The sequence below is a fragment of the Crassostrea angulata genome, chromosome 8 (assembly GCF_025612915.1).
Source record: "Crassostrea angulata isolate pt1a10 chromosome 8, ASM2561291v2, whole genome shotgun sequence".
Taxonomy (NCBI): Eukaryota; Metazoa; Mollusca; class Bivalvia; order Ostreida; family Ostreidae; genus Magallana; species Magallana angulata.
Genome location: NC_069118.1, coordinates 6525258 through 6548327, shown reverse-complemented (window position 1 = coordinate 6548327; position 23070 = coordinate 6525258). Strand labels below are relative to the sequence as shown.

General features: G+C 34.5%; 3 protein-coding genes across 4 annotated transcripts in view; 1 reads left to right on the top strand and 2 right to left on the bottom strand.

Moving 5' to 3' along the window:
- Nucleotides 1–13524, bottom strand: part of LOC128157805 (uncharacterized) — a 39699-nt gene extending 26175 nt beyond the window's left edge. Inside the window, exons 1-10 of one of the 2 annotated variants that reach the window (XM_052820435.1) lie at nt 13467–13524; nt 9387–10347; nt 8091–8196; nt 6007–7094; nt 5472–5643; nt 4595–4768; nt 2387–2529; nt 1713–1823; nt 917–1222; nt 432–602 (exon numbers count right to left, since the gene is read on the bottom strand). In XM_052820435.1, coding sequence (XP_052676395.1) covers nt 432–602; nt 917–1222; nt 1713–1823; nt 2387–2529; nt 4595–4768; nt 5472–5643; nt 6007–7094; nt 8091–8196; nt 9387–10331 — 3216 coding nt within the window. In that variant the 5' untranslated portion in view covers nt 10332–10347; nt 13467–13524. The remainder of the gene's footprint in view (nt 1–431; nt 603–916; nt 1223–1712; nt 1824–2386; nt 2530–4594; nt 4769–5471; nt 5644–6006; nt 7095–8090; nt 8197–9386; nt 10348–13466) is intronic. The other variant, XM_052820434.1, reaches the window with a different exon arrangement.
- Nucleotides 13525–14528: 1004 nt separating this feature from the next.
- Nucleotides 14529–19251, bottom strand: LOC128157808 (uncharacterized). Its single transcript, XM_052820439.1, has 3 exons — nt 19172–19251; nt 16131–16261; nt 14529–15282 (listed from the first exon to the last, which is right to left on the bottom strand). The coding sequence occupies exons 1-3, from the start codon at nt 19188–19190 to the stop codon at nt 14716–14718; spliced, it is 717 nt and encodes a 238-aa protein (XP_052676399.1). The 5' UTR covers nt 19191–19251; the 3' UTR covers nt 14529–14715.
- A 238-nt stretch (nt 19252–19489) lies between these two features.
- LOC128157809 (tumor suppressor candidate 2-like) lies at nt 19490–21771 on the top strand. Its single transcript, XM_052820440.1, has 3 exons — nt 19490–19703; nt 19867–19975; nt 20278–21771. The coding sequence occupies exons 1-3, from the start codon at nt 19564–19566 to the stop codon at nt 20359–20361; spliced, it is 333 nt and encodes a 110-aa protein (XP_052676400.1). The 5' UTR covers nt 19490–19563; the 3' UTR covers nt 20362–21771.
- Nucleotides 21772–23070: the final 1299 nt, after the last annotated feature.

Below are 23070 nucleotides of genomic sequence, written 5' to 3'. Positions count from 1 at the left end.
GTACATTGAGGTATACATACCTATACATATCTACATTTAGCCATTGCTGTGTCTAAGGGATGCAAGAGATTGACTGTACAAACCTGTACATTCTCCAGGTGCTGTGTACACTGAGTTATACACAACTGTTTGTCTGGTGCTGTGTCCAGGTGCTGTGTACACTGGGTTATACACACCTGTTTGTCTGGTGCTGTGCCCAGGTGCTGTGTACACTGGGTTATACACACCTGTTTGTCTGGTGCTGTGTCCAGGTGCTGTGTACACTGGGTTATACACACCTGTTTGTCTGGTGCTGTGTCCAGGTGTTGTCTACACTGGGTTATACACACCTGTATGTCCGGTGCTGTGTCCAGGTGCTGTGTACACTGAGTTTTACACACCTGTATGTCCGGTGCTGTGTCCAGTTGTTGTGTACACTGAGTGATACACACCTGTATGTCCGGTGCTGTGTCTAGGTACTGCTCTGAGAAGTGCTGGGTCAGGTCCACTTCCTGGTATTTGGTGCACCACATGTTTGACGTCTTGAAGGCTTTCTCTGTGTTATACCCGCCTTCATGGATAACCCAGTCACCACTTATATTCCAATGGGATAAGTCGCCTTCCTAGAAATAATCATGTGGAAAAAAATAACTTTAACATATACTTACTAGCATGTTTTAATTCTTTTTCAAAAAGTTTGATTGTGTTCTTATGGCTACTGCCAATACTGGATCTCAATCTAATGGGTTTTAATCAATTTGTTCACTTCAAATAAACTAATTTGAACATTTATCAACATTGCTTCTTTCCAGGACCTCAAGGTTTCTAATACCGTAAACACAATATGACACTTAGCAGGATCATCATTGCTAAATAAATGAACTTTAAAATTTTGAACTTTGAGACGACCTTAATATCAGGTTGAGCTTCCACCTACCTCACCACTGAAGTTTTTTAACAGGTTTTGAGACCAACCCACAATCTCCATTTCTTTCCTCAACATGGCTCTTGTTACTGGCTCGATTTTGTCTGATAATCTGGATTTCTCCTCTCTATCGTTCCTGAGTTCCTCCTCAGACTTTTGGGGGTCTTTGAAGGCCTTGTCTAACAGAGCGAAGCCTGCAATGGGAGCCATGGAATTCAACACAAACTGGTTGTTGTTGATGGTGACCAGTATGTCTGCATGGAATGCTGTCAGACCCTGCTCCCCGATATCCATCACTTTATCTCCGGCAGCAGCAACCTACAATATGCAAAATCATTGGACTTTGTATTCAAGCATCCTGTGCTAACAACAAAATCATAGGCCTCTTTCTAAAAACAGGCCAAGCATTCTGTAGTAACAACAAAATCATAGGTATCAAAGCAAACATAGAGGCAACAACACCTCATTGTTTCAAGAAGATGATTAATACAGAGCAAAATGTTGTTGTTCTCCAAGCAAGCAAAAAAAAACTCCAACAGTTAATACCTGTTTTTTTTGTGTAACAGCTATGCAACATAGTAAAACACAATTATAGCTAAGTTCTGGGGACCTATAGATATTTGAAAACTGCTTAGTATATTCAGCACCTTAAAGATTTGATGACAAATATGTTCTCCAAAAGAATACACACTTAAATTTTGATTTATTTTTCAATATCTTAAAGAAAAATAAAGTTTATGGAATATATTTTGAATTAAAATCTGTTCTACATGCAGAAGTACTTTAAAATTCTCTATTCCACTCTTACCTGGGATGCAATGGATTGCCCGTTAAAGGAAATGCTGTGTGTTTTATAGCCTTTACCGACATAATGCAAGCGTAGTATATACTGTCCATCAGGAATCTGTAGCGACTTCACCTATAGATAATGTCATAAGGCTAATGTCTACATAACTATGCTATTGAATACCATATATATCCTTTTTTTTGGTGAGTCACAAAATTTGCGAAAATGGGAAAAATCTGTAATCTCTTTTTAATTTGCGTCAGTCATTTTTTGCGATGTAAAAAGATTTTTTTTTTATGGAAAATGATACTAACAGGATATAATTTCTGCGTATTCAATTATTTGTGACATAAAGGAGATCACACACACAAAATAAAGCAAAAATTAGATCATCGCGAAAATTACCGAATATACGGTATCCATAATTAGCATCAGCAATCAGCATTTTTCTGCATGTTCAGTTAACAGTATATTGCAAAAAAATATAACGTGGTGAAAATATGTCTGTTGTTATTTGCTTTTAAACTTTGAAATTGCAAAAATCAACTTATGAAAATAAAAAAACATAAAGGTCTGCTTCATTCTCACTAAAAATACCGGTAGTGACTTTGCTACATGCACATTTAACTACTGAATTACCATGGTGACTGAGCTATATTTTCAGCATTAACCACTAACTAAGTTCATGAACTTACAGTGTAAATAACTTTCTGCTCATCGAGGGGTTCTGTGTACTTTGTTCTGACCGTGGCATACAGAAATCCATCGTGAGTGTTGTTTATTAGCTCATAAATGGTCACTAATCCACAACTCTTTCCATAAGCCAAACATCGGGACCCTGTAGAATAGATATTGATCATCCAGTAATTAATTGTCCCACATTGTAAGCATCCAATTAAACATCATTCTGAATTGTTTTGTCAACTACTGTATACAGAACTAATAAAAAACAGCATAGCTCTGCTTTCATGGCTCCAAAAACTACAGGTATTATGCTTTATAATTAATCAAGGCAGATTGGAGATGTTTGATATTCATGAGACAGAGGAATATTATACATATATTACATGGCTTCGAGGGCGACATACCAGAATATTTGCCCCGAGGTGACAGGAAAGCCCTGGAGTGTTATGTTGCCGGATGCTGAAGGCAGAGGGCGACATAACACTCCAGGGCTTTCCTGTCACCGAGGGACAAATATTCTGGTATTGTCACCCGAGAAGACATGTAATATATGTTATATAACATTTTTAAACAAATCAAACTCGGGTTATCAACATATTTATTTACTTGTAATTCACAAGGCAGAGGCAAATGTTTTTAAAACACCAACGCTTGAGTTTATCACTTTTGTCGTATTTGCCGAATTTTTTTCATCAATTAAACTATCGAGTTCATCTGAATTTAGGTGAACAAACCGGTGACGTTGGCCTGAAATGTTTAAAATTCGCGGATCTGTTTACGTTTGCTTAGCAACTGGCTCGTTGAATTTCGAACCCAACGTAATTAATATGCAGAATTCTTGCACGCGATGGTGATATTACAGTTTCGGGAGGGCAATATAACTATTTCCTATGAAATATAACTGTTTCCGGGAGGGCAATATAACTGTTTCCGGTGTGATTCAGCAATTTTCAGGGCATAGTAATAAAATTATCTCATTTGTGACATAACGAGAACACTTATTCAAAAATGGTATATTTAGAGTTGGCCCATGGTCAGTATGTCTATACAAGACTGGCCGTGGGTTTCAGACTATGTGCCACCTAGTACTGACACAAATTATTACATCGTTTGAGCCATAAAATAATAGATATATAATAAGATATAACTGTCAAGATAATGTTTTTTAAATGGAAGTTTTCATGCATGATCTCGAACTTTGTCCATCTGTGCTATCTACATTTTTGTTTTCCTTTGAGGCCTATGTAAAAATTTTCCGAGGCAGGACTTGAAATAAAAGGAATTACACAATGACAATTAAAAAAAAAAAATCCTTACAGCCTTTTCATTTGTTAATTTGATGGTGTGGTGAGTTTTTGAACAGGTGGAAGGCAAAAATACCGGTAGGTGGGAGACATTAGTACAGGTAGGTGGTAGGCATTAGTACAGGTAAGTGAGAGGCATAAATACAGGTAAGTTGGAGGCATTAGTACAGATAGGTGGGAAGCATAAATACAGGTAAGTGGAAGGCATAAATACAGGTAGGTGTAGGAAGCATTAGCACAGGTAGGTGGGAGGCATTAGTATAGGTAAGTGGGATGCATTAGTACAGGTAGGTGAGGGGCATAAATACAGGTAGGTGTGGGAGGCATAAATACAGGCATTAGTTCAGGTAAGTGGAGGCATAAATAAAAGATAGGTGAGAGGCATAAATACAGGTATTTGGGAGGCATTAGTATAGGTAAGTGGGATGCATTAGTACAGGTAGGTGAGGGGCATAAATACAGGAAGGTGTGGGAGGCATTAGTACAGGTAGGTGGAAAGCATTAGTACAGGTAAGTGGGAAGCATAAATTCAGGAAGGTGGGAAGCAGGTATTTGGGAGGCATTAGTAAAGGTAGGTGAGAGGCATAAGTACAGGTAGGTGGGAGGCATAAATAAAAGGTAGGTGAGGGGCATAAATACAGGTAAGTGGGAGGCATAAATACAGGCATTAGTTCAGGTAAGTGGGGGCATAAATAAAAGATAGGTGAGAGGCATAAATACAGGTATTTGGGAGGCATTAGTACAGGTAGGTTGGAGGCATTAGTACAGTTATGGTTAGGCAGGTGAAAATACAAGTAACACTACAGGTGGAACAGAAATCAACAATACCGATATCTGACAAAGTTGGTCCCTTTTGGTACATGTACTACACAGCTTTTGGTACTACACAGCTTCTTGTTACATTAAAACACTTACCACAGTTGAAATCGTAGGTGAAGCTGGCAAACTGTCTGTGCTCGCTGGTGTAAGTGACACCATTGAGGGCAGTATAAGTGGGTCCCCCACAGTTCAAACCATAGTACACCAAGTCCTTCTGTACCTCCAGCTGGCAGGGGGATCCCTGCAGGGGAATCACCTCCTCCGTACCCACTACAGGGAAACAAATTTATCTAATTATCAAGATTTACTGTAAAAGTGGTTATTTATGTTAGTGGATAAGTACGCATTTTCTGGAGTAAAAAAAATCATGCTGTATGACCCGGTTAAAACACAGATACACGATTTACCTCTCTAAAGATTTGATTTTTTACAATATGCATGGGGTAATTAGGCAGATTTAAGCTTACTGCCTAACTAGTGTAAATTTCCCAGACGCATAAATAACCACTTTAACAATTGAACATTAGCAGTACTTGTTGTACATTGTAACAATGTTTTGAAATATTGTTTAACAACAAACCTATTAGTTTGTCTATGTATATATTACATTATATTATTTTCCAATTGTAGATTCTTTGCTTTAGAATTCAATTTAGAACTTTCATAAGATTTGTTTTCATTAAAACAAATAAGGGTTGCATTTCATCTAAATACACAATAAAGTATGCCAGACTACTTAGTATAGCATTCATCTCAAGACACAGAAAGCTAAGGTTAATTGGATAATTAAAGTCATTTTTATGTGTTCCAAGTTACTCTAACTGAAAATATATCAATATATATACTTATGAATAATTTAATTTATAAAAAAAATTCTGAGAGATAAGTCTCATTTAAGTTCCATTATTACTGTCATCAAGTTAATAAAAATTAAAAGTTGCCAATTCTATTGGTTTGACCTCAGACTACCTACATGTCACATGTTTCCCCAGAATGGTGACCTTGATCAAATTTGCCCCACAATGGAGTTCTCTTGACTTCCAGAGCCGCTTGAATCCAAATCCGTCTTTGACTTTCTTCAGGTTGTCTGGTTCAAATATTCTTACAACTTTCCCATCAACCTGGATGCAAATTTTGCTGGGTTTCTGAAGATGAAAAAATGTCATTTCAGTGATGTCTGCTATTTTTTAGTAACTCGTATCAATAAAGGCATCCAAACAGAATCAGAAGGAGTCTGGAGATATATACTTCAGTCATGGTGACACAATTTTCATGGATTCTATTGGCATCATTGATCCACAAAATTACTTCATCAAATTATGTAGTTTGACCTATATTTACTAATATTCAAACATCACATCCATGAAACAATATTGCCAAAAACCTATCAAATAAATAGATCACCATGAACTTAAATGATTCTGCAGTAACACCATTTAGACATGAAAATGAACCAACATAGGTATTTCATCAACAAAAACATCATCTTGGTACAACAGATCTTTTACCTCCACAATGCCCTGTACTCCTTGCATGGTGATCTCCACCTGTCCTCTGATTGGCTGAGGTGAGCCGGTGGCCAGACACACGTCCTGGAATATATACTGCTGGTCCTTGTATTCATTGTTAGACAGAACCACATAGCGACAGGGGCCTTTTGGACCAGTCACAATTATGGTGTTCCCAGACTTCTCAAACTTCCACAAATCTCCCGTGGTGTAGCCTTCTCCATGAAGTTTACTCACCAGCTTATAAGCAATGCCATCTGCTTCGACAGAAACAAGGTAAAATGCAGCGCAAGTATGATCGTCAGCTCCAGAGCTGTTGGAGCAGAGGACAACAAAGCAGCCATGTGAGGGAACATCGTCTGCCAGTACTGTGGGTTCTGTTCCATCCCAAGCTTGGGTCATCAGAACGTTTGACTGCTTCATTCCTGGCTCTTGTAAGACAAGCTCTTCTCTGTTGTGGTACACTGCATAGCGACTGTCACTGGGACCACTCACACTTAGAGTGTTACGAGCTGTCACCCCAAACTTCCACTTGTCACCTCCTGACATTAAACTACTGGCCATATAATTCTCCTTCCCACCAGTGCTGATCATGTAGATGGCTGTTACAGGCTTGTTTTCCTCTGTTCCACTGCATAAGATTAAGGTGGTCCCCCCACCATTTTTGGATCCTTCTGACCCATTCACATTGACACACAGATCAGTCTCGTTCCCGGACGCCTCCACCATAAACCCATTACCGAGCCTGCCGTTCTTGGAATCGTTGGTCAGCAACATCACATGGTTGCTTCCGAATTGCAGGTCTCCCAGAAATCCCCCTTCCTCATCCACAATATATTTCTGTTCTGGGCCGAAGTGCTCCCCTTTGCTGTCCTTTAGATTAGCATGGCTGAAATGGTTACAGTCAAAGCCACACCTGAGGAAGGAGATCCTCGAGTTGCAGCATTTCCCTGCCCCTCCGTAGAAATCTGATGCCAGGAGCAATCCAGCACAGCCTCCATGGCCAGAGTTAACATTGAAGTCTAACTTCGCAAAATTTCTAATTGGCCATTTGGAGTGACCAAAAGCTGTGAGACATTTAAAATTTGCTGGAAAATAATATAAAATACAACTGTAATTGTTGTGAACAAAACATCATAGATGAAAAACTAGAAATATTTCAGTAAGACAGTAAGACATGAATGCCCCACCTAATAAATGTAGTACGTTTATAAAAAAAAACAAAAACAAAATGCATCTCTGTACAGTGAAATATTGTGAAAGAAAAAATATTTCTTTTATAATTTGTATCTGGAAATGAATCTTGATGGAAACATTTTGAACAGACTATTTTTAATCCAAAATTAGAAAAAAGTCAAGGTCAAGGTAAAAATAATGACATACATATAGCTCCTATAATAGAAACTAAGTGCTCAAGGAATCCATAATAGGACCTAATTTTTCCAACCTTGAATATCAATCATGTATTTAATACTTTGATATTAATTAAAAGCATTTTAGAGTAGATAAAGATTTACCGAGAGAAATTTTCAAAAATATTATTAAGTAAGCAGTAATTAATTAATTAAGATTGCATTATGATCTATGGGAACAAACATATTTTTTTAAATAAAATATTAATACTAGGAATATCAATAAATGCTTTGGTGGAAAGATGCATTTACAAAACCTAAAGAAAATAATTTTTATACCGAATAGATTTTTCTAGAAATAATTTTTGTGGAATAAAAGCAAAGGGGGACAACTCTTCAAAAAAGGGAAAGGTCATTAATTAGGACATATTCCACTGTTATGTACTGATACTTAAATATAAAAATTATGTCCAAGTATACTAAGTATTAAGTCCATACATATCTGTTATGATCCCAGATTCAATGAATCTGGGGCTATTATGGATCAAATACCTTAAGAACTATGAAAATTCATTAAAACATCTCAAAATTTCTTGGTAGCTGAGCAAACTGCAAAATATGTGAAATAATGGTAGTAATGTCAATGCCATGGGGAAAGTGCAGAAAATATGATATTAATAGCTCTCTGTGTTTTAAGTTTTCAAGATAATAGCACTGTCTACAATTTCTTACCAGGCCTTTCCCTCTGAGGTAGGGGAGGTAACTCTGTGGATTCATCACAGACATTATCATTGATTATCTCCCTTGGTTTATCTTCATTTGATACAGTATTTTCCTCCTGTTAAATAAGGAATGTTCACATAAAACATTGAATGAAGCTTAAATCAATTTAAAAATTCATTAAAAAAAAAAAAGAAATCAGCATAGATACAAGTATGCGTTATTACAGTCCCTGAAACATACTACTTTCCCAACCGTCACTCAGCATTGAGCAGACACTGACCAAAGGTAGATGAAATAGAGAATGTACGCTTAGGGCATACACTGAATAGTCAGCAAATGAAAAATGGTACAAAAAAACCCAAACAGGAGTTAAAATTAAGTTTAAATCCAAAATGTAGGCAAAACGATTTACATAAGGTGGTATATGGGACACCTCCATGTAGTGAAGTACTTCCTGTTGAAATAAACAATAAAATCAAGTGTGATTTTTATAATTTTTTCTTTCCTAAATTTGTTACCAAACATGTAGCGCAATGGGTTGGAGCGTCAACTACGAATCTGTAAGTCATGACAACGAATCCCTCTGGGACCTTTATAATTTTTACTTTTCCAAACTTTTTAAGACATATTTTTTGGTCAATACATATTTGTAAAATTAGAAAAGTCTAAAAGGTAGCTAAAAGGTATCATTTTTCTTCAGATAAGAATTTAGCACATGTATTACCAAAGAAAAATATTGGGGGAAAAAATGAGCAAAAACAATTAAAAAGGACTGAAAATGGAATGAATACTCAGAGAGGGAATAAAGGTACACTGAACGAGGTTGACCATTTCTTGATGACACAGAGCAGTTAGTGAATGGTAGGGCAATATGGACAATAGTGAATGGTAGGGCAATATGGAGAATGTGTGTTGGAGTACACTGCATAGATACATGGAGAGCAAAATGTGAGAAAATTAATGATTCAAGGACTGTAAATAAGGTTAAACAAATTAAGTAAATTGCTTTAATAGACTTTGTAAGTATAAATAATAAATAAATAAATAATATCTAGGCAAGTTATTAAGAAAACTTTCAATATATTATTGTAGATGGTTAGAAAAAATACTCTGAAAGATAGTGAAAGTGCAGAAAACAAAACTTCTAAATCAATGTGCTATTAACTATTATATTTGCCAATGACAGTGTCAGTGAATTTATTTTTTTCTAAAAGTTAGCATCCCTAATGAAGTTTCTGAATTTTGTTTTTCCGTTTGTGGGTCAGTGAGATGAACGATTCCCATCTTACTGTCCAACAGTCTAACCTGCTTCTCTCCCTTTGATTTTTCATGAAGTGAAACCTGTCCTGCGGTCCGTGGTTTAGAAGTCGTTTCTGCCTTATCTTCTTTATCTTCATTCAATGATGACGATGACGCCCACTCTTCATCTTTCACACTTTGAACTGACCCCTCATTAAGGCTGCTGTCATTTTCTTCCTCCATTTCCTCCAGTTGTTGAACATTTTCATTTGCCATCTGTATCACGTTAGCAACCAAAGCTGCCGATTCTTCTGCTGTTATTTTATCATCCTCTGTCATAGAAATGATACCATTGGATGCTCCACTGAAAGCAGACATGATTGACAGCTGTGAATCCTCTTTTGTGATTGGTTCAATGTTAGAAGAGTCATCAGCATTGACTTTACTCTCTTCTGCAGACAATGGTCTGTCCTCATTCATCAACTGTGGATTCTCATCTTCCATCCTATTTTCTTCCTTTATATCAGCTTCTTTGGTTTCCTCTTCTCTTGATTCCCTTTCTTTGACATCAGACATACCATCAGCTCCAGATAATGGTCTCTCTTCCATAGCTATTTGCAGATTCTCATTTTCCACTACATTTTCTTCCTTCTTCCCATCTTGAGCCTTTTCTTCAGACAGATCACTCTCTTGTTTGTCTTCTTTGCAATTTGACAAACTACTAGATTTTATAGACACCTGATCCTTAGTTTCCTCTTTAATTACACCATTGCTTTTTACAGACAACTGTGAGTTTTCCCTGGAGGAGGACCGTATTGCTTCTTTTTCTGATATTCCACTTTGTCTTTCTACTTGCTTTGTTGTACTTGCTTGTCCCATATTTTGTACTGTTGGATTTTCTGCCACAATACCATCAGCACGGCCTTGGGTGTTGCTGGTTCTCCTGGTTTGGTGCCCTGACCCCGCTCCCTTGGGGCTCTCTACTGTTTGACTGCTTGTTCCACACCCCATATTGATGAACAACTAACTGTAATGTAGTCATATACTATTGATGAACAACTTACTGTAATGTAGTCATATTGATGAACAACTAACTTTAATGTAGTCATATTGATGAACAGCTAACTGTAATGTAGTCATATTGATGAACAACTAACTGTAATGTAGTCATATTGATGAACAACTAACGGTAATGTAGTCATATTGATGAACAGCTAACTGTAATGTAGTCATATTGATGAACCGCTATCTGTAATGTAGTCATATTGATGAACAACTAACTGTAATGTAGTCATATTGATGAACAACTAACTGTAATGTAGTCATATTAATGAACAACTAACTGTAATGTAGTCATATTGATGAACAACTAACTGTAATGTAGTCATAATGATGAACAACTAACTGTAATGTAGTCATATTAATGAACAACTAACTGTAATGTAGTCATATTGATGAACAACTAACTGTAATGTAGTCATAATGATGAACAACTAACTGTAATGTAGTTATATTGATGAACAACTATCTGTAATGTAGTCATATTGATGAACAACTAACTATAATGTAGTTATATTGATGAACAACTATCTGTAATGTAGTCATATTGATGAACAACTAACTGTAATGTAGTCATAATGATGAACAACTAACTGTAATGTAGTCATAATGATGAACAACTAACTGTAATGTAGTCATATTAATGAACAACTATCTGTAATGTAGTCATATTGATGAACAACTAACTGTATTGAGTTACATTGATGAAAAACTAACTGTAATGTAGTCCAACACATAAACAACTGACTGTAACATAGTCATAATGAAGAACAACTTACTGTAATGTAGTCACAAAAATGAACAACTAACTGTAATGTAGTCAAATTGATGAACTACTAGCTGTAACATAGTCAGACGAACAACTTACTGTAATGTAGTCCCAATAATGAACAAATATAACTTGAATGTAGTTACATTGATAAACAACTAACTGTAATGTACTCAAACTTATGGATACTTAATTGTATTGTAGTCCCACTGATGAACAATAACTGTATCATATTCACATTTGATGAACACTTAACTGTATTTCAGTCACACTTTAGGAAGACTCAACTACATTGTAGTCACATCTGATGAACACTTAACTGTATTGTAGTCATACTTTAGGAAGACTCAACTACATTGTAGTCACATCTGATGAACACTTAACTGTTCTGTATACACATTGATCACAACATACATTGTATAAGGAAGTGCAGACGGAATCTAAAGTGCATTCAAACACACAAACATGAGGTAAACAATTTCTACTCTGTAATCAAACATGAAAATTTCTTCTATTGATCATTGGGCAGATAATGACTAAATTACTTAAAGTTTATCTGAGGGTTTTTTCATTGATTTCCTGGTAAGTTTGGTTCAATGAGCAAAATCAAAATCATGGAATTAAATCAATATCACAATAAATATTTGTTCTGTGTAGTGTAAGTTGAACAAAGCTGCTTGTTGTGTCATTAAACAAATATCTAATTGATCTAACCATTTGCCTGCCTTGGTGAATAAACCAGATTGTATTTATAATATGTTTTCCTGTACTGAGTGAGTTCAATAATATGATATAATTACTTACAATAATACTTATTCCAATGTAGCAATTCAGTATAATCAATAAAAAAAAAAAATAACACAGCACACTTTCCTATCATTTCAACAAATAACAAAGGCTTTATCAAAATCTTTATGTTTCTTTTGTACTGAATATAGTAAATTAACAGACCAAATCATTATTCCAGAAACACAGTGCCAGCCACTAAGCCCATCTCATCTCCCTTCCTTCCTATGAATCATAAGATATTACAATGCAAGAAAGGTTCCTAGATTTAAAATATAAACCTGATTAAGACAAAATATTCTGAATGAGGTGCTTTTTTTCAATGGAGAAGCAGTTCATGTTTTAGTACCTGATTCAGAACGTCTTTTAATTTGGTTGTAAGATAGTTTATATACACGTCATTGTCACACTGTCCATCTTATTTTTGTTTTTGAGGGTTTTTTTTTGATTTATGATCCTTAAATTAGTTATATTAAACCTCGTTTATCTCATCTTGTACCATGCGCATAAAGACATTACACAAGCATGTACTTTTTATGTCATAAAGTTTACACCTTACTATGATAATAACACAATGTACCTTACTCCAAATTTAGTGAATTACCTTTTTTCAATGAACAGCTACAATTATTGCTTTCAAATGAAAAGAAACAGGCCAGTGTATGTTCTATATAATTCTCCCTTACAATGACAGTTAACTTTCAAAGCTATAATATGGCTTAGGCTTGCCGTTATTGTCTGTTATCTTAGTGACGTAAGCAGCATCCAAACAAGTTGCTTACTGGACCAAGGAAAATAAAATAAAGGCATATGATTTGTAATTGTAAATATCTGACAGTGTTATTATTACAGTTGTATTAGGCTATATGGAGTAAATTTTATCGCATATTTATCAGCAGGAAATGCTTACTCCTTCTAGGCATCTATCTTTTTAGTGGTCCGTGTTGCTCTGTTTAGAATTTGTATTTCGTTTTATGGATTTTTGAGTTTCTTGACAGTTTGTTATTGTCATTTTTCATTATAGACCTAGCAGTGAAACATCCAATTACCAATTATATATAGAAAGTCATGATATGTTTTGAGTCTCATAAATTAATGTAAATACTATAAACGTGCTTCTCCAGAAGTAAAGACAGAGCTTGGTTACGGAACATTGCGATTGTTTATTTGGTATTACAAATTAATGTATCAAGTTTCAGTTCTTTAAAAACAATTGCTGAAATGAAATTTCTCAAAGATTTTCATTTTACAAGAAATACTCACAGAAAGACCGATACATTAAGTCCCTAGTCTTACAGAAGAAATTGACATAAAATAATATGCGTCTTTGACAGGTATTTTGCAAGATTCAAATTCTGGGAATGTGAAGGGATAACTGAAAATCCCTTTATAGATTTAATTTCGTGGCGAGAGAAGTCACGCTAATTAAAATTAAAATAGTTCTCTGAATCTTTATTTAAATCTTCCTACAAAGAGACGAATCTGTGTTATTTTCTCTTTCTTTTTTACCTGTTTATACCTGGAGTACGTACCTTTTCACCAATCCATGCTGTACCTCCTTTCACAGAAGAGTAATTATTCAGGGAGTTGTCATTATTTTTGCAAATTAGGGGTAATCTCAAAATATAGTTTTACTGCGACATCGAGAGTTATGGTACGATACTGATTTTGAAAAGGGGATGTTAATATTAAAACATTTTATTTACAAATAATTTCTTTCTAAAATCATTTCTAATCATGGAGGGGAGAATTTATGAATTCAAAGGATTATCAATCTCCCGAAATATTTTTTAAATTACAACAATTTAAGCAACTTAAAGTTATTACATACCATAGGACAATTTTAATAACAGAAATGTAAAATGTTTTTATCTTTTTCATTGGCATTTCACACTGTGAAAGCTAGACTGAATAATTTTGGGTTAATTTATTTCTTTTTCACATTATAAATGTATTTGATCTATACTGGTAAAGACAGGTATCTACAAATTATAAAAATTAAGACTTGTAAAACTTCTTCCCTACGACACGCAGCAAAGGCCTAATACAAGTATTGAGATATTCGATGAGGAGAGGTTTTAACAAGTCTTATTTTAAAAAGATTTTAAAGAATGCATGCATGTATCGCATTTATTTTATGCTTACACCAAAATTCAACAATAACTGTATTTCAATTGTTGATATACGGGTGCATTGTTATGAAAGAAAAGTTGAAAATCTTTTCACGTATATACATAACACTTCTGTCCAGTTAATTTTCATTATAGAAATTAATTCCCATTCTTCTTTTCTTCATTTTTTTCTCGATGATTTCCAAGACAATTGATAAATAAAATGTCAACATATATGATGGAGTCTTTAAATTCACGTATGTATATTTTTAATCATATCTTTGTCTAGCTCTTGGCGCTGTGTTATTTTCTTTTTCTTTCATCTATAACGTGTGTGTTTAAAGTGGCATAGGCTATAGGCCCAAATAACTTACTTACTTATTTATAAATATGCTGTATATCAACAAAAGAAAATGTATACCTGGAATCAGTATTCAGTATAATTGTCAACTAGTAAAAGTCAATATCTAAAAGTTCAACCTATATACCAGTAAGCAAAAACACATTCTTTAAATAAATAGTTTATCTTTTTATAAAACTGTTTAACAAATTAAATGTACACATATATATATTTCACGCGTATAAATTCTTTGCTTGGCACACCAACAAGTTTACGTACGTAAATACATGTAGCTATTCCAATATTTGCTTTCAGGTACTTCAACAAAGATCAGGTCAAATCGTAATCATCAAACAAATCACAGTGAAGGCCGCTTAAATTATTTTTAAGACACAAGTGGACAAACACTGGCTTTGTCATAGAACCATAAGACACTGTCTCCTCAAACCCTTCATCGTCTGCTGCAAACACATTGCGTCTGCTACTTGATGACGTAGCATCTTGTAGCACGTGATCACCAGGCAAATTCACTACTCTTGTTGTTCCTAAGCTTCCTCCATAGAATTTATTTTCCTTTTGATTTTGTTGAGTTGCTGTTGGCAACTGTCCATTTTCATTGAGTCCCAGTTTCTTTAAGACACTTGCTTCCAGCTCAGAGGAGCTGTTTCCGGATGCATCCTTCGTTGTTGCCTTTTCCGTTTTCTTGACATTTTTAACATGTATTTGAGACATCTCATTTTCCGGTCTGTATCGCGTTAACCTTGACCTTGTAGCCCGGTTGCCATGACTCTGTCGCGGCCTGAGGGTAGCAATTCCGAAAGTAGGTCTCGTGGGGACCGGTCCTGGTCCTGTTGAACACGTGACTGTTCCTGTTGAACACGTGACCATGTGTTGTCTCTGTGACGAAGCAAGAAACCTGTATTGGTATTTCCTCTTATTGCGTAATTCGTTTACGGGAATAATTAATGTACAACTATTTTTGTTGTGTATCGGGGACGAAGAGTTAACAGGTTAGGTTAAAATAAAGGTTTGTAAAACGAGTCATGCTTGCAGGAATATCTAAATCATATTAAAGTATAAGTAAATGTATTGAAACTATGTACATATATGAGTAGTAAAAACCGTTAAATAAAAGACATCATATACATGTATATATGTACGATGTCAAAACAGTACGTCAATATCTAAAAATACCCACTGAATTCAACGGTCCAATCTACATCACTTATAAAACAGTTAACTATATAAGGTCTATATGAAGATTTCCTGTATATAAGGGCAATGAAAATTGTTTAACTTTCCCGCTTTCGCAACCTTTATCTTTATAAAAGTTGAAGAAAATAATTTCCCACACGAAAAATATGACCAGAAAAAAGAAAGGAAAAAACCCCGGCAAAAAGTTGCATGTAAGTAAACAATTCTTTTTTAATTCCTCGTTCTGCAAAAGGTATATTATTCATCAACAAAATACACAACGGTGCAGCATTTAATTTTTCTAACTAGCACGTGCTTTTCAAGAACCCCTTTTCCCCTAAAAAGGGCTTTAAGCATAGTAAACTTGACATACACATAATTATAATAGAAATTTTTTTTTACAATCAATCTCCTGAAAAAAGTAAAATCTGTAAAACACAATGCGATCTACTAACCGGATAACATGATCCGTGACTGGGGGGTGGTATAACTGACTGCTTTATCATTCCTATTCGGTCTTGCTGGAGAATCTTCTACTACTAAGTACTCACCCTGGTGGTGTACAGTCGGTGGGCCAGGAAGTCAATGGGATCCTCGGGGCGCGCAGCCGCAACATCCGCCACAGCAGACGACAGGATGTCCCCCAGTTTCTCCCGGACGTACTCACTGTAGCGCTCCGCCTCTGGATGACAAGACAGTCAGACAATGCAATGCGTAGCTATACATATAACATTGATCATTAACCCACGACTTAAATTCATAATGTACATGTACAATTTTAAACAGTGAACAACACTATTATGAAGGAAATATCGTGATATATCATTAATTTTGAGAAAATAGAATATCGATTTATCAGAATTTATCAAATTGTTAAATAGTGTTTTTTTATATGCGGATTTAAAAGAATATATATACATTTTGACAATTTTTTCACATTTCTTAACGTGCATGTATTAATCTTTTTAAATAAGTTCTAACCATGATTAAATCAAAACAAAATTACTTACGAAAATCGGGTTGTTGTTTATCTATATGTTTATTTGAATATAATAATTTTAAAACCAACACACACATCTTTACACTTTCACAACCCTGGGTAGTATCGAAATATATATATCGGTTCTTCGTTTAATGTACCGATGTATCATATCGACTACTTCTGTATCACGATACATCGATGCATATCGCGATATATCGATGTATTGTTACACCACTCTGATCAATCAAACTACGAAAATAACGGTACGTTCTACGCGTACATATTTGGTGTTGCTAAACGTACTGCTGCTGGTCTTTTATGGGAAAATGTAAAAAAAAATAATTGGGTATTTGTAAAATGCGAACGACACAAAATCTAACGAAATTAAATATAGAAACTCCTTTTCAACAAAATACAACAAAACAAAATCGAAAGAAAAAGAAAGATACGAAATAGGTTCTTGTGTAATGGCAATATGGACGAGCAATTATATATAACGTTCCTACAGGTAACACGCAATACATGTATATGGAATTCGCCTGTGTAATCTCTCAAGTTAAAGAAAACATTCTTTACAGGCCAGTATATTTAATGTTGCAGTGGTCAAGTTTACATTATAAAACAAGACCGTAACCCAAGGACATAGTGTGTGTGAGCAGGTTTAGATCCGGTACAGAAGGACAAATATTTACCATGTTTACTAAATCAATTCAAATTCCATCTCTGCTAGCCAATCAGGGGTTAGTACTAGCTATTCGAGTACATGTAATCAACATTAGAGCCTCCCTGCTATAAATAAATGGGTTGTTTGAAAAGACATTTTGACTGATAACTCTCTCTCTCTCTCTCCCTCTCTCTCTCTTTTCAGCATTGAATGTTATTACAACTATAATATCTTTTCCTTACTATTATTATCTTATATTTTGTTTGTAACCACTGCTTAGCATTATAATGTAATTACATGCATATAGATTTTGCAAATATTTGTCAAAACAGATATGCGTGAGTACGAGTTAGTGTGTTTGTACTGGTTTGTGCGGGTGTAATTATGTGTATTTCAAAAAAAAAATAAAAAAAAAATAAATAAATTTGGGCCTCGTACATTTCGACAGCGTTAAATATATACAAGAAAAAGTTCATAAACCCAGATCTGTACAAAAGTGCACTCTTCTGAATTACGCCGGACAGGGACATAGAGTGTAAACCGTTTTTTACAAAAAAAAATAACCCGCATATGTATAGAGAATAAACTTGTTCAATTATGCAGATGTACGAGATATACTATAGATTGCACATGTAAAAACAAAATCATATAGATACATGTATTTAAAAACTGTACATGTATTTGAATCATATACAAGTAATTATGGAGATCATATCGAAATCTTATCGTAGATGATTCAATAGTTAAAACTGATTGCATTTAAATTGGATATCCTGTGATAGTGCAGGAACTTCAACATTTTGATTTTAAACCGATTTCTCAAATACTAGTTCTTTTTTCCCCTATTAATTCAAAATAAAGCATTAGTGCACATGCTCTGGGGCATGATCTAAATTATAATGTGGTTGCTTTCAGACAAAGGCAGATCGAAAGCGGCATTTGCAAGAATCCTAAAATTGGGAAATTCTGTTTATTTTAATTTAATTGCTAATCAAATGCATTTATTATTTAAAGCCTGGTTTAATTGTTTACTACAGTAACACTATTTTTGTCATACTGTAGTTTTGCTCACACTTGTAGATAATGAATTTAACAAATATTCCACACCTGTATAATAGTTAGCAAAATCATGCACTCTTTTTCCAAATCTGTACATGTCATGAAATACCCCTCTGGCATACCTTTAGCATGGATACGTTACTTTCAAAACATATGTGCAACTGCTGTCTCAAAACCTCTGTTATAATTTTTTTTTTTTTCGTTTCGATTGTTTCGTTTCTTTAGGTTAGCTTTGTTTTGCATTGTATTCTTGTACCCAAGACTTAAATCATTAAAATTGTACGCAGTGAATTTCATATGGTGTTTATATTAGCTTCGCATTTATGGTCTGACATATTCAAAAATTACAAGGAAAATTTAAGCCCATAAGCCACGACCAAAACGGGCAGTTGCAGAACAATGGGTGACAATTCACCAACTTTGTACATTAGATATGCACTCCCTCTCTATATATATGTTTTGTGGAATGTAATAATAAAAGCGTTCCTACATAGTGCATAAGTTTAAATCATAAAGGACTTTTCTTTACTTTACATTGATATATTGTCTTTGCATGGGCAGTACGTAGGGTTTGAACCCGGGTCCGCTGGATTTTAACTAACACTTTGCCGATGATCGACCGATGTTATAGAGTGCTCGTCGGATTAGTAACGCAGGGGACCCGGATTATTCCAATAGTATAGGTTACACACTATTTCCCTCAAGTTAACAAAAAATTCGACAATTCAGGTAGCTAGATGATCGCATGTTCCAATGTGAGCGTTTAGTGCACAGCTTTGACATCTGTTGGTTTATGATAAACACGTACGCTTGCAAAGAGATACGGTGTGCGCTCAGTGTCGTTAACTTTAGATATATAAACCGAGGACACCATTAATATAACATACCTTCTTTTACTTTATCCATCGTGCTTCACTTTGTTGTTGTTTTAGAAGTGCGCCTTTCCTATTGGTTGTTGCTACCAATAAAAGGGAGCAGTCCTTAACTAAATAGTATTGTCACCGATAATGCAATATAATCAACGTTTATGTCGCTTAACTTTGTATTTATTCTAACCTTTATAAACTTGTTCTACACTTTATGAAGTACTTTATTAACTTTCTTAGAACAGAAACTATTTTTTGGCTGTTCGATAAAATTCCAGTTTTGAAATGTTCAAAGCACGAACTTTTCCGGAATGAAAATCGACACCACTCTCTTTTTAGTGTGAATAACATCATTTCCGGTAAAATGGTGATCAAAGTCATGTTATAAGTTCTTGGTCCTAAAATGCAACAAAATGGGGCAGAAAACATCATCCATGGCACGAAAAGTGTCACAGTCAGTATCATCAATGTTTGGTGCAACGGGTGATGACAAGGATGGAGCAAACCACTCATCAGCATTAGCGATAACGCCATTTATATATACTAAGAAAGGGTACCTTAGAATTCACATAATTAATTTTATCTTTATATCATTTTTTGACTAGTTTGCATATACAGGCACAAAATTGTTTGCTTGTTTAAAAGATTGTTATTTTATTTGAAATAATATAGTTACTTGTATTCTAATATCGTTTATTTACAATTATTTTCTGCAGATCAAGGTTTTATGATGAAGATGGAGACCTTGCCCATGAATTCTATGAAGAAAGAGATATAGGTGGCCATTCTATAATGGAACAACACTGGCGAAATCTGACACCAGAGGTCAGTTCTACCTATTTTAGTTAATTACAGAAATATTTATAAGCAATTTAACTTTGATGTCATAGTCAAATTTACATATATCATATGTAAGACCAATAAAAAAACCTTCTGATCGGAGATTACATTGCAAAGGTACATGCATAAAGAAATGGGGATTTGGACTCCCAGCTGGTTTTGTTTATCCACTGTATTCAAACAAACAAAATGTTTCAATTTATCTGTTCATTTGTGTTTTTATAGTTTCTTCGTTCAATTACTCTGTCTTCTGTTAATTTTGTTATTGTTGTTTTTTTTTTCTCCAGGGAGAGGTTAAACTTCGCATTCCAAGGCTCCATGTGGATTTCCCTGTTGTTATATGTGAGGCACCTTATTCAGGTCCAGGGTAGTACCGCTACTGAAACATGTGAAAATTTAAAGACTTCATCATTAATGTGAAGATATTGAATTATTTCCTTCTGTTGTGAGAAGTTGCTTAATAGCTGTGTTCTACTTTTAAATCAAATATTTACAGCAGTGTACATTAAATATTTATTGCATTGTACATTCTGTATAAACTGCAGTAAATGTAGTAGCTTGTCATGGAAGAAAAGTTAGTGATGTACTGTAGTTAGTTGAGATTGCCAAAGAGAAAGGTGTCAGTGTAAAATGTGTATAAACATGTGTGAGTACAAAATGTTTTCAGGTATTCAATGTACATACAGTATGTATATACTACATCAAGTACCTACAAAGTTGACAAGTTGTGATTTGTGAAATAACTTGGTATGTTTGTGCATGATCACATACCAGTATCTGTATGTCTGTAATACATGTATATATTTATTATATTACATGCAGTAGTATGAATGTTATAGTTTTTTTTGACGTGTGAAAGTGTGTACTGGTACATAAAAAGAATGTTTATTCATTGTACATTTTGTTTCAACAACACATTCGCTTGGATTTGCAAATTCCTATACAGATTAAGATAAAGGGTGTTAGGTAGATTTACAACTGTAATATAAAGTAAAATGAAATTTGATCTGCTGGATATTTCTATATAAATGTTAATATCACAATCAAGTGTTATACTATGAAGCTTCTAGATCTAAGTCTAAAAAATCTTTGTTCTTGTGGTTGTAGCTTCATCTATAGTGCATAACAAGGATGTCAATCTTTAAAATATACTGTAAATTTGTAATCAAAAGCAAGGAATTAATATTCGAGTAAAATAGTGAGAACCTTCATCTCGCGGATTCTAAAAACTTGATTTAACTAAAAGAAATTCTGTGAAAAATTCTGCATTCGCGATTTAATGAAACCGTTGAATTGCGGAATTATGTACTCGCGTAAAATAAGGAATCTACAGAACCTGAATCTATAACCTTTGTATAAGAGGCTGAAATGTGTTAAGAATTTATTATGGAGTGATTGCATTGGGTTGAAAAGGCTGTCAAATGAAAATGTAGAAAGTGAAAGAGTCTGTAATTATTGATGTTACAATTTAATCAATTTTAAGACTTTTTTTTTTTGGTCACTTCTGTACAATTTTCTTTGTAAGGCACTGGTCACTAGTGTACTAAGTTCCAGTACTTTTCCTGTTGTATCTTGTTTTAATATGTACATTACCCACACAAATGATTATGGTACATCTTTATCTTAAATACAGAATTTATGGTCAGTATTTTATAAGTTTTTCTTATCCTAATGTGTGACATTTATGTTAACTATTTAAGTAAAAAAGCTACACTCCCGTATTATCAAAACAAAAATTGAAAAGCATTAGACTTAAAAGTCTTGTTTCTGCATACGGCAATAAAATATACAGGTACAGTGTATATACTTTTTGACAAGTACTTCAGACAATTTGAGGACAAACCACCTAACTAATGAATATCAATTGACTTTTCAGAGTTATTCCCCTTCAGAATCTCTCTCTCTCTCTCTCTCTCTCTCTCTCTCTCTCTCTCTCATAGCTTTAACAAATACACATGTAATAAAGCAATGTTCTCAAAATATCTATGTTACAAAATGAAACAAGAGATGTTTGTGAACACTTATGCCCCCCTCCCTTGGAAACATCCACAAAGAAAATGAACGTAAACTGCAAATAACTGGAATTTTTCTATGTCCAAGAGCCATAACTCTGTCGAAAATTGCTCTATCGTACCCAATATCAAACTTGACATACATATTATTTAGATAAACTGTATACCAAATTTCATATCAATATGTTCATCCTCTGCAAAGAAAATAAGGAGAAACTGCAAATAACTGGAATTTTTCTACGTCCAAGGGCCATAACTCTGTCGAAAATTTCTTGATCGTACCCAATATCGAAGTTGACCTAGATATTATCATGATAAACCTGTATACTAAATTTCATTCCAATATGTTCATCCTCTGCGAAGAAAATGAACGTAAACTGCAAAAAACTGGAATTTTTCTACGTCCAAGGGCCATAACTCTGTCGAAAATTGCTCTATCGTACCCAAATTTTAATATGTTCATCCTCTGCGAAGAAAATGAGCAGAAACTGCAAATAACTGGAATTTTTCTACGTCCAAGGGCCATAACTCTGTCGAAAATTGCTCGATCGTACCCAATATTCAACTTGACCTAGATAATATCATTATAAACCTGTATACCAAATTTCATTTCAATATGTTTATCCTCTGCGAAGAAAATGAACGGAAACAGTTGGTGGACCGACCGACCAACCGACAGACAGCAGCAAAGCAATATGCCCTCCCTTCTTTGAAGGGGGCATAATAAAACCAAAAGAAATTTAAAAATGTCATTAAGAAATTTAGCAATGTTTGTCCAGCAGAGTTTATACATTGAGAAATACAAATATGAAGTTTGAGAGATGTATGTACATGTAAGACTTTTGAATAGATAAGTCCAGATGGTTAAACCTGTATTCTTTAAACAGTCGATGACCACCCCCATTTAGAGTCATCTTGGAGTTTTCCAAGGCAAACAAGCATTTTTAAATTGCATTTTTTCAATGAATAACAAGTAGAAAAGTTAACATTAATCAAAGATCTGGTTGGCTTTAAATTTTAACTTAAAGACCTTCCTTTAAAGATTTTTTCAATAAATAAAACATTTAA